This window comes from Dendrobates tinctorius, unplaced genomic scaffold, assembly GCF_039654945.1.
Source record: "Dendrobates tinctorius isolate UK_male_01 unplaced genomic scaffold, ASM3965494v1 ptg000229l, whole genome shotgun sequence".
NCBI lineage: Eukaryota > Metazoa > Chordata > Amphibia > Anura > Dendrobatidae > Dendrobates > Dendrobates tinctorius.
In genome coordinates, this window is record NW_027361896.1 from 4084959 (window position 1) to 4100246 (window position 15288).

Below are 15288 nucleotides of genomic sequence, written 5' to 3' on the forward strand. Positions count from 1 at the left end.
CATGCAACATACATGTAAGGCGGATGTCGTGAAAGTGTTAAATACCTGAGGGCCCCCTACCCCACTGTGTCACCTAATTTCCTATGGGCTCTCTCCCTCCACTTTCACATCTAATTTCCTATGGGTCCCCTCACCCCACTATTTCACCTCTAATTTCCTGTGGGATCACTCCAGCTAATGTTTCACCTCTTTTTTCCTGTGTGCTCCCTCCCCCATGGGTTCACCTAATTTCCTGTGTGCCTACTCAGAGGGGATAAAGGGACCCACAGTAATATAGAGGTGATTGGCACAATGGGGAAGAGGGCCCACAGGAAATTAGAGGTGAAACAATGGAGAACGGAGCCCATAGGAAATTAGAAATTTCCTGTGGGTCCCCTCCCCTGTACCACCTTTAGATTGCATGGGGGCCTCTTCCCTAACATCCTTAGTGGCTGGAGAGCTAGTCAGGCTGCAGGCATCTTATATTTTATTTACTTACAGACACTCACAGTGCAGACATCATAATTGGCCCTCTGCTCCTCTATACAATATTGCTGTGCTGCTTGGGTAGGACAGCCGACTTATCACAGCACAGCTCCTTGCTTGAGCTGTGCTGCGAGGTCAGACAAAGACAACTAATGCTGATTGGCTGCATTACCACCAATCAGCTTTAGACAACCGCTGTCGAGGGTGTTATATAAGAGGAGCTGGGGACTCAGCACAGGAAACAGGTGACTGTGATTTGCAGGTCAGCTGTTGCCTGCACGTTTCTTCTCTCAGACTCACAGAATCAGCTGTGTCTGTGACTGTGCTGGCTGAAGTGAAGTTCAGAAAGCACGCATTGCTCTTCAATAGGAGCCAGCAGCGGCGGCTGGTGATGTGAAAGCGCTGCCGCTGCACTTCCCATCGCTTGTGCAGCCTGCCTATTGGTGCCAGCTATAGAATAAAGTATGCAGAGTAGGCACAAATGAAGGAGACAGGAATTGGGGCTAGGGGCGCGTCCACCAGAGGATTCTCCGGTGTCCCAGTGCTTCAGTCTGACCCTGCCTACGAGGAACAGTTAAATGATCTGGGATAAGGCTAAGATGAGATTTAATAGCTGTCTAAAAATATTTGAAAGGATGTCACTTGTTGGGGTTGGACACGATCACAATTGAGGTCCCTCCCAACTCTAACATTTTATGATTCTATCAATGTCCTACAAACTCAATGCTCTGTGAAGGTCTTGTGTAAAATCTTCCCAACCAATTCACCTCCCTCCACTGTTATATTTGGAATTGTGTATTTTTTCATGAACACATATGAAATTTTTTGTTCAGAATAGTCACTATTTTTTCAGACATAAAATAATTTTTCCACTAAATGATTTAATCAAATTGCCCTTTTTCCAAAAGTGGTTTTATGTTTTCATATGTCTTGCACTGGAGAGCTGTTTTCATGCTTCTGTGGTGGAAGCAGAGCTGAACTTTGGAATCCTGAAAAACGCAGCAAAACCTGCTTTTTGTAAGAAGCTTCTTTACTGTCAAGAAAACAGGTTTTGCCAACTGAAAAAAATGCAGCAAAAACTCAACGTGTGAACATAGCCTTACTCTGTATTTTTCTGCCAGTGCTGTGATATTCATACTCTAGTTTCCTTCCTCACAGCTTTCAAATGTCCAGTGGCAATTGAGAAGAGGCTATATTGCAAGTCTGTGATGTAGTAAATAAAAAATAACTTATAATAACATTTACAAAAGTTCTGAAGACATTAAAAATCCTAATTCTGGACTTGGAACTACACAAATGGATAAGTAGTAATTTTAAGGCTGAGTTCACACGTGGCGCTTTTTACGCCTTTCCGCAGCGGTTTTAACCGCGCGATTTTGCCGCGAAAATGTGAAAAATAAGCATCCCTTGCATTCCTATGGGATTCCGCAATGCTGTGCTAATGCTGCGGTTTTTACCGCGGCGGAATCGCTTCGCGGTAAAAACCGCAGCAAGCTCATTAATTTTGCGGAATTGCGGTGATCCCGCACCCATAGAAATGCATTGTTCCGCTTACTTCCCGCATGTGGCTGTGCACACCATGCGGAAAGTAAGCAGAACATTTGCGGATGGTACCCACGGTCCGGAGGAGAGGAGACTGTCCTCCGGGTTTTGGGTACAATATCCCTGTAAAAAATAGAATTTAAAATAAAAAATATTGTTATTCTCACCTTCCGGCGTTCCGCACAGCCTTCCCGCCTCTCTCCACGCTCTCATTCTCAGTAATCCTTTGCGAAAATGCCCGCGATGGCATCCGTTCTCGCGGTAATTCGCAATGATGACGCGCGAATGACCGCGAGACTTCGCGATCCCGCGAGAACTGACGTCATAGCGGGTATTTTCGCAAAGGATTACTGGGAACGGCTGCGCGGGACATCGGAAGGTAAGAATAACACCATTTTTTATTTTTTTTCGCATTTTATCTTTTACTACTGATGCTGCATAGGCGGCCTCAGTAGTAAAAAGTTGGTCACACTTGTCAAACACTATGTTTGACGAGTGTGACCAACCTGTCAATCAGTTCTCCAAGCGACGCTAGCATTTTGCAAGCTAAATACGCTTGCAAAATGCTAGTTTTTCCACGGGAAAATCACGGGAATTTAAAATGCGATTTTCCAGCGGAATGGAATTCCGGAATTCTCGCGGTAATTTTCGCGAGAGTTCCGGTACGTGTGAACTCAGCCTAAGTCTATAAAGCCTTGTTGCCAATCCATAGACTCATATTTTAAAAACATTTCACAAATACAGAGCGGTGTGATCTGGCAATTCAGATTAGGAGTCATATGACCCAGAGGAGGACCACTGCATCACTGGAAACCAGGGAAGACAGTCATGGCTGATTCCAGGTTTTCGTGGGCCCCGGGCAAAAGAGTCTCAATGGGCCCCTTTAACACATATCATGACTCATGATTCACAGATAAGAAATATAGGTAGAATTCACTTACTTTACATGGGTCATAGCTATTGTAAATTCTTCAATAGCATAGAAATTGTCGAACCCTCACAGTGCACCGCACACAGAGTGACTGCAGACATATCATTTTAGACCAGACAGTATAATCTTCCATACAGTAATATGAGCACTACATTCTCCTCCATACAGAACTATAGGAACCACATAGTCCTCCATACAGTATTATGGGCCTCATATATTGCGCCATAAAGTATAAGGGGCCCCATATAATGCTCTATACAGTATAATTGTCCCATGTAATGCTCCATACAGCATAATGGACCCTACATATTGCTCCATACAGTATAATGGCCTCATATCATTATATACAGCATAATGGACTCCATATATTGCTCCATACAGTATAACGGGCCACATATATTGTTCCTTACAGTACAATGGGGCCATATAATATTGCAAATATATTTTTTCCATACAGTATATAATGGCCCCATATAATCTCCATACAGTATAATGGGGCCCCTTATAATGGTTCATATATTAAAATAAAAATCAAATATTCACCTCTCCCGTTTCCAGCAGGTTTGGTCTCCTCAATGCCTTCTGACTCTGTGCATTACTCGGCAGAGGGCACACTGTAGTGACATCATCACACTCTCTGACTGCGATGCTGAAGACACTGGAGCTGCGAGAACGAGGAGGTGAGTATTTGGGGGGGGGGCATTGCCAGTGCCTGAGGCCAGCGATGGTGCAGACTCCCCTGACTCACAGGCCCCATAGTGTGCCGGTGTCCCCGACACCAAGAAGGCCCTGGCACTTGACTGGGTGTGCCGGGTGTGACATCGGCCCTGAGGACAGTGATTGCTGAGTATACGGCTGCAATTAGATTACATGTACAGTACATTTAGACAGGTTTAGGGAATACAAAGAATTGTGGGATTCTTCTTAAAAGGGCATTCCCATTGTAGGTGTAATAACAACAATATTAACAAATGCCTCCAATTAGAAATGCAGTACAGTTCTTCTGATTCGCTATGTTGCTTAGCCATGCCCAGGGCATTGCAGTAGCTTAGGTATGGTAACGACCACTCATGTAGAGACAGTTAGTTAGCTGTGGTCGTAACCATGGATACCTAAGCCTTTGCAATGCCCTGCACATGGTAAGTGACATAGCGAATCAGAATTAGTCTAATATATAAAGCTGAATGTGTGTGTATGTATGTGTGTATAGTTGTGGCCAAAAGTATTGACACCCCTGCAATTTTGTCAGATAATACTCAGTTTCTTCCTGAAAATGATTGCAAACACAAATTCTTTGGTATTATTATCTTCATTTAATTTGTCTTAAATGAAAAAACACAAAAGAGAATGAAGCAAAAAGCAAAACATTGATCATTTCACCCAAAACTCCAAAAATGGGCCAGAAAAAAGTATTGGCACCCTCTGCCTAATACTTGGTTGCACAACCTTTAGCCAAAATAACTGCGACCAGCCGCTTCCGGTAACCATTAATGAGTTTCTTACAATGCTCTGCTGGAATTTTAGACCATTCTTCTTTGGCAAACTGCTCCAGGTCCCTGATATTAGAAGGGTGCCTTCTCCAAACTGCCATTTTTAGATCTCTCCACAGGTGTTCTATGGGATTCAGGTCTGGACTCATTGCTGGCCACCTTAGAAGTCTCCAGTGCTTTCTCGCAAACCATTTTCTAGTGCTTTTTGAAGTGTGTTTTGGGTCATTGTCCTGCTGGAAGACCCATGACCTCTGAGGGAGATCCAGCTTTCTCACACTGGGCCCTACATTAAGCTGCAAAATTTGTTGGTAGTCTTCAGACTTCATAATGCCATGCACACGGTCAAGCAGTCCAGTGCCAGAGGCAGCAAAGCAACCCCAAAACATCAGGGAACCTCCACCATGTTTGACTGTAGGGACCGTGTTTTTTTCTTTGAATGCCTCTTTTTTTCTCCTGTAAACTCTATGTTGATGCCTTTGCCCAAAAAGCTCTACATTTGTCTCATTGACCAGAGAACATTCTTCCAAAACGTTTAAGGCTTTTTCAGGTAAGTTTGGCAAATTCCAGCCTGGCTTTTTTATGTCTCGGGGTAAGAAGTGGGGTCTTCCTGGGTCTCCTACCATACAGTCCCTTTTCATTCAGACGCCGACGGATAGTACGGGTTGACAATGTTGTACCCTCGTACTGCAGGGAAGCTTGAACTTGTTTGGATGTTAGTTGAGGTTCTTTATCTAACATCCGCACAATCTTGCGTTGAAATCTCTTGTCAATTTTTCTTCTCCGTCCACATCTAGGGAGGTCAGCCACAGTGCTATGGGCTTTAAACTTCTTGATGACACTGCGCACGGTAGACACAGGAACATTCAGGTCTTTGGAGATGGACTTGTAGCCTTGAGATTGCTCATGCTTCCTCACAATTTGGTTTCTCAAGTCCTTAGACAGTTCTTTGGTCTTCTTTCTTTTCTCCATGCTCAATGTGGTACACACAAGGACACAGGACAGAGGTTGAGTCAACTTTAATCCATGTCAACTGGCTGCAAGTGTGATTTAGTTATTGCCAACACCTGTTAGGTGCCACATGTAAGTTACAGGTGCTGTTAATTACACAAATTAGAGAAGCATCACATGATTTTTCAAACAGTGCCAATACTTTTGTCCACCCTCTTTTTTATGTTTGGAGTGGAATTATATCCAATTTGGCTTTAGGACAATTCTTTTTGTGTTTTTTCATTTAAGACAAATTAAATGAAGATAATATTACCAAAGAATTTGTGTTTGCAATCATTTTCAGTAAGAAACTGAGTATTATCTGACAAAATTGCAGGGGTGTCAATACTTTTTGCCACAACTGTATGTCCGGGATTGGCATCTGCACCATCGCAGCTACAGCCACAAAATTTTGCACAGTTAAACGTCTGGACCCCGAGAGCGTCATAGGCTATGTTGTGAGGCGAAATTTTAACCCCGCGCGTTCCAATTCACCAAACAATTTCGCCTATTATTATTATCTTTTCTATGGTGTTATCGTCTTTCTGTCAAGCTGGAAATAACACAATTTATTACCGTGCCAACACAGACCACCCTCTGACACAGACTGCAGGGGGAGCCCAGTATCACACAGGATAGGATTAGATACACGGCTGAGCAGTCAGTAACACACATGATAGGATTAGATACACGACTCAGCAGTCAGTATCACACAGGATAGCGTTAGATGCACGGCTCAGCAGACGGTATCACACAGGATAGGATTAGATACACTGCTCAGCAGCCAGTATCACACAGGATAAGATTAGATACACGGCTCAGCAGCCAGTATCACACAGGATAGGATTTGATACACAGCTCAGCAGTCAGTATCATACAGGAGAGAATTAGCCACACAGCTCAGTAGTCAGTATCACACAGGATAGGATTAGATACACAGCTCAGCAGACAGTATCACACAGGATAGGATTAGATACACGGCTCAGCACACAGTATCACACAGAATAGTATTAGATACACGGCTCAGCAACAGTATCACACAGAATAGAATTAGATACATGGCTCTGCAGTCAGTATCACACAGGATAGGATTAGATACACGGCTCAGCAGTCAGTATCACACAGGATAGGATTAGATACACGGCTGAGCAGTCAGTAGCACACATGATAGGATTAGGTACACAGCTGAGCAGAAAGTATCACACAGGAGAGGATTAGGTACACAGCTCAGCAGACATTATCACACAGTTTAGGGTTAGATACACAGATACACATGTTGTTTATAAAAAGGCTCTTGAATGAGTTGAAAATAAAATACTATCAATACTTGGGTAATCGTTTAGTTAATTTGTGCTGCAAATCTGTAGTGTTGAATATATGATGTGAAATGCTTTTATGTGCAATATAATCATAATTTGTTATAACTAACCACAGTTGGTTACTATGCCCAGGCATCGCCGGGCTCTTCAGCTAGTATACTATATTTCTAATTGGAGGTATTTGATAATATTATTATTACAACTACTACATACTGGGATTGAATCTTGGAGATGGGAATAATCTTCGACTTCTAAGAAATGTATTCTTACTACTTCACGGGTCAAAATTAATATGAATTTACGCCCATTTTTCAGTACAATCAAAAATACCTAAGGCTTACACTAAACATTTTTTATATAATTTTACTTCCACCTTAAAAAAAAAAAAAAAATTCCAACCGTGTATAAGCTATGATTAAACAACATACTTGATTATTTCTTAGAAAGCTTTAGGAGAAAAGAGAAATTGTTTACTACAACATCACATATTTGCACTTACATCAAAATAGGATCCTGCTTGCTCTAATATGAGTTGGGTGGAGTCAGGTTTATTTTTGCAGTAAGACACATACATCTGAAATTTGTCAGCCTATGAAGAAACACCACACGTTAGACACTGTTATTTTCATCAATTATTTAAATATATATTTGAATAATGTATTATCTATAAACAGATTTGAAAACATGTTATTCTGATTACCTAGAGGTAAATAAATACTTCAGCTATTAAAAGGGGTGTCTGCTGTATTTTAACCAATGTGTTAAGGATGTAATTTTGTGTTGCATCAGCTGTACAAGTCCTTCACCTTTGTGAAACAACAAATCTTTCTCTCCCAGTTGAAAAAAACAGTTTTCCCATGTTCAGCTTTTAATTTGAGGAGGCTCATATGACTGGTTCAGTCACTTGCGCTTCTATTAACAACCATTTTGAATACAGTAACGTTGTGCAGTCTGGAGAAAATGACTGAACTAATAAGCGTGCTATGCTGGACCTGAAATAATCTAAGGCCGGGGTGACACTGGCGAGGAATACGGCCGAGTGAGAGGCGCTAAAAGCACGCATTAGACACGGACCAATGATTCTCTATGGGGTCCCTCGCACCAGCCGTATATTTCTCATCCGTATTCTATGGTCCGTGCCAATCGCAGTATGTTGCGATTGTCAGCGTACTACGGCCGTAGTACGCCAATGCAAGTCTATGGGTCCGCAAAAAATACAGATTACACACGGACCACACATGTGACTTGCGAGAAATACGCACCAGGTGTCTTTTAGCAAAGCCGGCAATTCAGTGCACTATACAGTAAACTCACACTGACAGTTTTAATAAAGAAACGAAAGAATAGATATAGACACATAGAATACATATATATATATATATATGCATACTATGTGTCTATATCTATTCTTTCGTTTCTGTTAGAAACCCTGTCATAGGGCTCCATTACATGTCCATTTTGCAAGCCTGCGAGAAAAACTCGCCATACGGATGCCATCCGGATGCTGATATGCGCAAAATACGCGACCACACCTTGATTACGGATGACAAACGGAGCACTGTTTAGGGGCCATTCATCTGTATTACGCATGTAAAATACTGACAGTATTTTGCGTCGTTTAGTGTGACCCCGGCCTAATAGTATTTTCCAGGGGCACACAGCTGCTTGTGCAGTCGGTTCAGTTATACAGGGGCTCAAAAGCAGGAGGAAAGGAGTAGCGTCTGTTTGAAAGGAGACAATTATTTCGGCGAGCGAGTGGCCACAGCGCAGAGTAGCAGCACAGAGCCGCAGCACTGTATTCTGCTGTCCACTCAGTATCACAAGAGGCTATCACAACCAAAACATTTTGTGAGGAGTAATGATCACAACTTTAGTGTGTACCTCATCGCCAGTCAACAGTTATTTAATAGCCCGTTATTTAAAGGCAGACCATGGTCCAGATGTGCACTGAATGATCTGTATTAAATGTCGGAGAAATTCCTAACATTCATGCAAAATGTATCAGCATTGCCAGACAAAGGCCAAAGCGGTGACCACATCTATGACAGTATCTCTATAACAAAAAGCATGAAATAGAGTAGTATTGCAATATTTCAAACCAAGGTATCCTGTAAAGGAAACTAAGCATTCAACAGATGTCATAATATCATATGGGTCACAAATGTCATTGCTTGGCATCCATCACTGTACTCCGTTAAACCTTTATATCCAGTGATGTCTTTGCATATATACCATTACATTACTGGAGGTCTCCAAGGCAGCTGGAATCATGTTGTCTATAAAATGGCTACCAACACGATGGAAACTAATGATGATAATTATTTTTCTTTTCCTAATAATAAATACTGTGTGCAGGAAAAAGTTTTTTTATATTTCATATATACAGTATGTACTTTGAGTAAGGTGTAAGTAAGTTGTGGAGGCATGGAGACAATGCCACACTTGGTGATTACATTAGAGGCAGAAACCAGCAGGAAGCTGGATGACTAGAATAGATTTCATTTTTGAAGGGAATATATTGGGGGGGGGGGGGGGGTGAGGATGATACTTCATTTTTGTATGACTGTTTTATACCTCTCATCAGGCTGAGCTAATATGAGAAGTTGCAGGTAGACACAGCTCCTACCAAACAGCAGCTTCCCCTGGAATGCATTATACATAAGGTGAGGTAAGCAGATTGCTCCTACTTCCTGTGACATCTGATCCCTCAAATTATGCAAAGCTGATGCGATGGAGGAAGGTATAAATAGATTTTATAGTGTTGGCAAAAATCAGAATCATGGTGCATTCAAATATTTTTATTATTTCCCAAGCTTTAGCAGCAGGTCCTGTCTGGCCTAAGTTTTTACTAGTGGTTCAGCTGCTCGATCCTTGTTCACATTCACGTCACTTGGCAAGTGAAAAGGTTTTAAATACTAGAGTAGGGACTGTCCCACAAGGGTTGCCGTGACGTGGCGGGATGGCTTGTACATTATTTTGATCAAAATTATGTTTACTAAATACCCTAATTATTATTATTACCTTTATGCATTATTTGCAGTTTATTTTATTTATTTATTTTTTATTTTTATTTATTATTTATTTATTATTTTATTATTTATTATTTATTTTTTATTTATTTATTATTCTTTACTTTTTAGTTCAGGATATGTGTTTTTTTGCTTTCTGTTTTCTCTGGTTAATGTTCATGTGTCAATATGCACTTACATTGTGCATACACATTAACTTACTTTTCTCAGTTCAGACTCCCGTTTTTTATACAGCTCCTACCAAACAGCAGCTTCCCCTGGACTGCATTATACACAAGGTGAGGTAAGCAGATCGCTCCTACTTCCTGTGACATCTGATCCCTCAAATTATGCAAAGCTGATGCGATGGAAGAAGGTATAAATAGATTTTATAGTGTTGGCAAAAATCAGAATCATGGTGCATTCAAATATTTTTATTATTTCCCAAGCTCTAGCAGCAGGACACTTATTGAGGTGGATTCCTCACAAGAAATAAACAAAACAGATGTGATCCACGGTAGATCAATCTGCACATCTGATCATTCTAAAGTTACACTGACAAGAGGGTGGCAATGTTTAGAACTTTTAACCTTCAGGCTCCATATCACACTATCCACTACTGCTACTAAAGTGAGACTACCATCATTTTATAGACAATCATCTTGGCTAGCTCATTCAGAAATTTTACTTCCAACTATTTAGCATTTGATTAGTTATGCAGATTCTTGTCATGTCACTGAATTGTTACTGTTTTGATCCTAAATATTTAAATTTTATTTTTACAATTCTGTCAGTATTTTGTAAATCCACCTTTGGCTTTCCACACTGCCTGAATCCTTCTGGGCCTGCTCTCAATCTGATTCAAGTATGTCTCGGAAATCTGATCCCAGGTCTCTTCTACATGTTCCTAAAGCTGGTGCATACTGGTTGACTCACTTGGGTATGTATTAGGGATGAGAGAATGTTCTCGGTGATTTTCTGATATCACTCTAATATCAGAGTGCTCTGCACTTGATGAGCATTGGCTAGTGCTCGGATTTGAAGCTCGAATCCCCACCCTGCATATTTGGTGCCGGTTATGCAGCCAATAAACATTGCGGGGATTGCCTGCCTGTCACTGTAATGTCGTAGCCATCTTGGTAGTGGCATTACTGTGATTGGCTGGCTGCATTACATCAGGTGTTACAAAAGGACAGGCAACACCACGCTCGACACACTGCACCAGTATTAATACCGGTTTTGATGCAGAACCATAAAACTACGGGCTCATACTGTCATGATCCCAGTGCAGGTTTTTGAGCTGCACGTCAGGGGTTAATGTCTGGAGCTCAGTGCAGGTTTTGACCTGCACACCTGGGGTTAATGATTGTGGCCTCTTTTTGGTTCTGGGAGAGCTTCTTAAACCCCTGGGAAGCTCAAATCCCTGCCAGTTATACTTATGCCTGTGGCCGAGTGTGCCTGTGTGTTGTTATAGCTTGTTTATATGGTTCTGACCCGGTTCTGTTTCCCGTTGTGAGTTTGCCTGTTGATTCTGTACTGCGCTACCCTCTCTGTGCATGACTCATTGCCTGTGATCTGACTACTCTCTGCTCACCCCTCTTGTACCTTGCTGCTATCTCTGTGTACGACTCATTGGCTACGTCCTGACTATCCTCCCTGTCTATGCCCCTTGGTAACTTTGTCTCGCAGTTACCCTGTTAGGAGTTCTCTTGCAGCTCCTAGCTCTCTGGAGTTTAGGCCATGCCCCTAGCAGTCACGTGCTTCAGGTCCTGCTGTTCTGAACTACACATCTACTCGGCTGCTGCCCGCTCCACAGGTATCTTTGAGCACAGTTCGCTTTACTCAGGACACGCGCACTGGCTCAGTGAGCAAGTTCAGTGCGGTGTCCTGACACATACCAATATACTGTATGTGAAAAAAAAGTTCCAATATCAGGACCGAAAAAAACGGACGAGTGTCATGAGAATACAATCCGATTTTTCACACCTAGCATTCAATTTACATCCGAATGCAGTGCGATTTCCATCTGACTGCAATGTGATTTTAACATGAGTTTTGACATAGAGAATTTCTCTTTGTCATTTACATATCGTTTTCAAAGGAAATTTCTTCACAACACACATCTATATATATAAAAGTGAATGTATGTTTATGTATGTGTATCACCAATCAATCACAAAGCACCTTTCATTTCACCAGAGCTGTTTAAAAGAAGCTGAGCTGTGATTGGTTGCTATGAGCAACAGTTTTCCTTGCAACCAATCACTAAGCAAAGAAGCTGAGCTGTGATTGGTTGCTATGAGCAATAGTTCTCTCACTCCACGACAACACCTCAGCAGACACTGCCATGGTGGGAGAGATCTAATATCCCCAGGAACATAAGCTCCCAGCCATTGTCTGCCCCTAGAAAGGAGCAGAGAGTACATGACAGAAATGTATCCCCCCTCCCGGCCCATATCCCCATCACACATCCTCCATCCCGTAGACACATCTTCCCTCTTAAATGGATACCCGGTATGGAAATTAGGATGTGGGATATTAGGGGTAATAGTCCGATGGCTCTGGCTGACGGGATGATGTGGGATATTAGGGGTAGTAGTCCAATGGCTCTGGCTGATGGGATTATGTGGGACATTAGGGGTAGTAGTCCAGTGGCTCTGGCGGACGGGATGATGTGGGATATTAGGGGTAATAGTCCAGCAGCTGTGAAGGGATGATGTGCGATATTAGGGGTAGTAGTCCGGCGGCTCTGGCTGAAGGGATGATGTTATTTATTAGGGGTAGTAGTCCGATGGCTTTGGCTGACGGGATGATGTGGAATATTAGGAGTAGTAGTCCGGTGGCTCTGACGGGATGATGTAGAATATTAGGGGTAGTAGTCCGGTGGCTCTGGCTGATGGGATGATGTGGGATATTAGGGGTAGTAGTCCGGCAGCTGTGACGGAATGATGTGGGATATTAGTGGTAGTTGTCCAGTGGCTCTGGCTGATGGAATGATGGGGGATATTAGGGGTAGTAGTCCGGTGGCTTTGATGGGATGATGTGGGATATTAGTGGTAGTAGTCCGGTGGCTCTGGCTGCCCCGTAAGATCCTCCATAAATACCCCCCATATGCTGCTGCACAAGGGTTAATGCTGCCCCATAAGATGCTCCATAAATACCCCCATATGCTGCTGCACAAGGGTTAATGCTGCCCCATAAGATGCTCCATAACTACCACCCATAATATGCTGCTGCACAAGGGTTAATGCTGCCCCATAAGATGCTCCATAAATACTCCCCATAATATGCTGCACAAGGGTTAATGCTGCCCAATAAGATGCTCCATAAATACCCTTTATTTGCTGCTGCCGCTGCTGCAAATAAAAAAAAAGACATACTCGCGTCTCTATCGCTGGGCGCCAGGTACCGGTGTCCTGAGCCCCCGACACTGGCGATATTTATCGGTCCCCATTCCATCGCCATTCACCGCACTGTATCCTGGGTCTCTGTAGCGACATTCAGCAGAGGGCGTGCACTGACTACGTCATCGCGCCCTCTGATGAACTTCACAGCAGGAGGACCCGGAGACACAGTGGTGCACGGCGATGGAACGGTGACAGGTGAATATTGCTCTGCCCCCGTCATACTCACCCCCTCCTGGCACATGGTCTTCTCTGCAGCCCCTGCTTCTCCCTCGGTCGTCTTCTTCCTGCGTTCAGCAGTCAAGTGGTACCGCTCATTAAACTCATGAATATGCGCATATTTATGAGTTTAATGAGCGGTACCATGTGACCGCTGAACGCAGGAAGAAGACGACTATATTCATTAGTTTAATGAGCGGTACCATGTGACCACTGAACGCAGGAAGATGACCGAGGGAGAAGCAGGGGCTGCAGAGACATGCCAGGAGGGGGTGAGTATGGTCTCTGACACCTCCGCTCCCCCTCCCCCGCCCACCCAGGTATATGACTCGCGTATAAGCCGAGGGGGACTTTCAGCCCCAAAAAATGGGCTAAAAATCTCAGCTTATACTCGAGTATATACGGTAATTCATAATAAACCGGATTTGGCACAAAATTTAGCTGAGGATGAGAGACAGGTGTTCCAGGATCTTGTTGAACTTCAAGAAAATGACAGAACCATGTAGGAGGGTTTTTCCAAATAGAAGTAAATCTAAGATTTCTCCCTCATTTTCTCTTGTCTCGGCTGTCAAGCTCTTTTTTGAACTTGTCAAGAGAGACATCTATCGGATGCCCTCTAGCATGGGGGAATCACAGAATCTCACCACCAGTGAATTAAAGGCACTCACCTCCCTCAAGAATAACAGCAAATTTGTCATCAAGAAGGCGGACAAGGGTGGAAACATCATGCTGTGACCCACCCAAATGTACCTAGAGGAAGCCCGTAGACAACTGAGCAATAATAGGTTTTATGTAAAACTACTTTCTGACCCCACCACCATCTTTGCTAACAAACTGCATATACTTCTGTATCGAGCACTAAGTCATGGAATCATTAATTCTAGTTTTAAGAAGTTCTTATGGGTTGAATCCCCAGTAATATCGACCTTTTACTTATTATCCAAAGTGCACAAGAGCCTTTCAACGCCTCTGGGCTGTCTGATAGTTTCCAGCATCGGAAGTCTCTGTAAAAAATCTAACATGTATGTCGATTTCTTGCTCCAACCGCTTGCTTCATCTTTGCCGTCATATATTAAAGATTCTTCCCATTTTATACAGAACTGCCGTAAAGTCATGTTATGTACTATATACATTTTAGGGCTATGTCCCTTGCGTCACCTTCTATATACGTATTGGTTTAGGGTCATATGTTCTTTTGTCTTATTCTCTATATATGTGTTAAGGGCATGTCACACTAAGAGATATCTCTAGCAATATCGCTATAACTAGTGACGTTATAGCGATATTGCTAGCGATATCTCTGTGTCTGATACTTACCTACGACCCGCTCCCCCGCTGGTTATCGCTGATCGCGCGAGAACGTTCAGGCCTGTTTCTCGTCGTCAGCTTCCTGTGGCGCTTCCTGCTGTGAGGACGAGCGACGCGTGGAGCCGGGCGGGAGGACGCAGGATCGCCTGGTGTGACAGGTAAGTAGCGACCCCCGTCCCCAGCGATGTCGCTAGTGAGATCTGCCTATGTGGCAGCTCACTAGCGACCACTTAGCGATGTACCAGCGATCCTGACCGCGTCATATCGCTGGTCGGGATCGCTGGTACATCGCTAAGTGTGACAGTACCTTTAGCCTCCAGGATATCTTTGCAACTGATCACAACCTTCAATTGACTTGACTGACATTAGGTCGTCTTTTTCAGCCAGTGCCCCTCTTATAGACAATAGCTGGATTACCATGTTTTGTTCAGTGATGTTGACACATGGAGCTTGTGTTTATTTTATGGATTCTAACGCTCTTTGTGGAGCACTTTCTTTGTGCAAGCTCTGCCCTCATTGGTGACATCAGTTGTTGTGGCTCATTTGTCTCCCAGAGGATCTGCATTGCAGCGCTGGTTACCTCTAACCAGATACCACAGGTGGCGTCACAAACTT

At 43.2% G+C, this 15288-nt stretch overlaps 1 protein-coding gene across 1 annotated transcript in view; it reads right to left on the bottom strand.

The window, feature by feature from the left end:
* Nucleotides 1–15288, bottom strand: part of TRIO (trio Rho guanine nucleotide exchange factor) — a 2342529-nt gene that overhangs the window by 1101617 nt on the left and 1225624 nt on the right. The window contains 1 exon segment of the mRNA XM_073555735.1: nt 7234–7323. Within this exon segment, the coding sequence (XP_073411836.1) occupies nt 7234–7323 (90 nt within the window).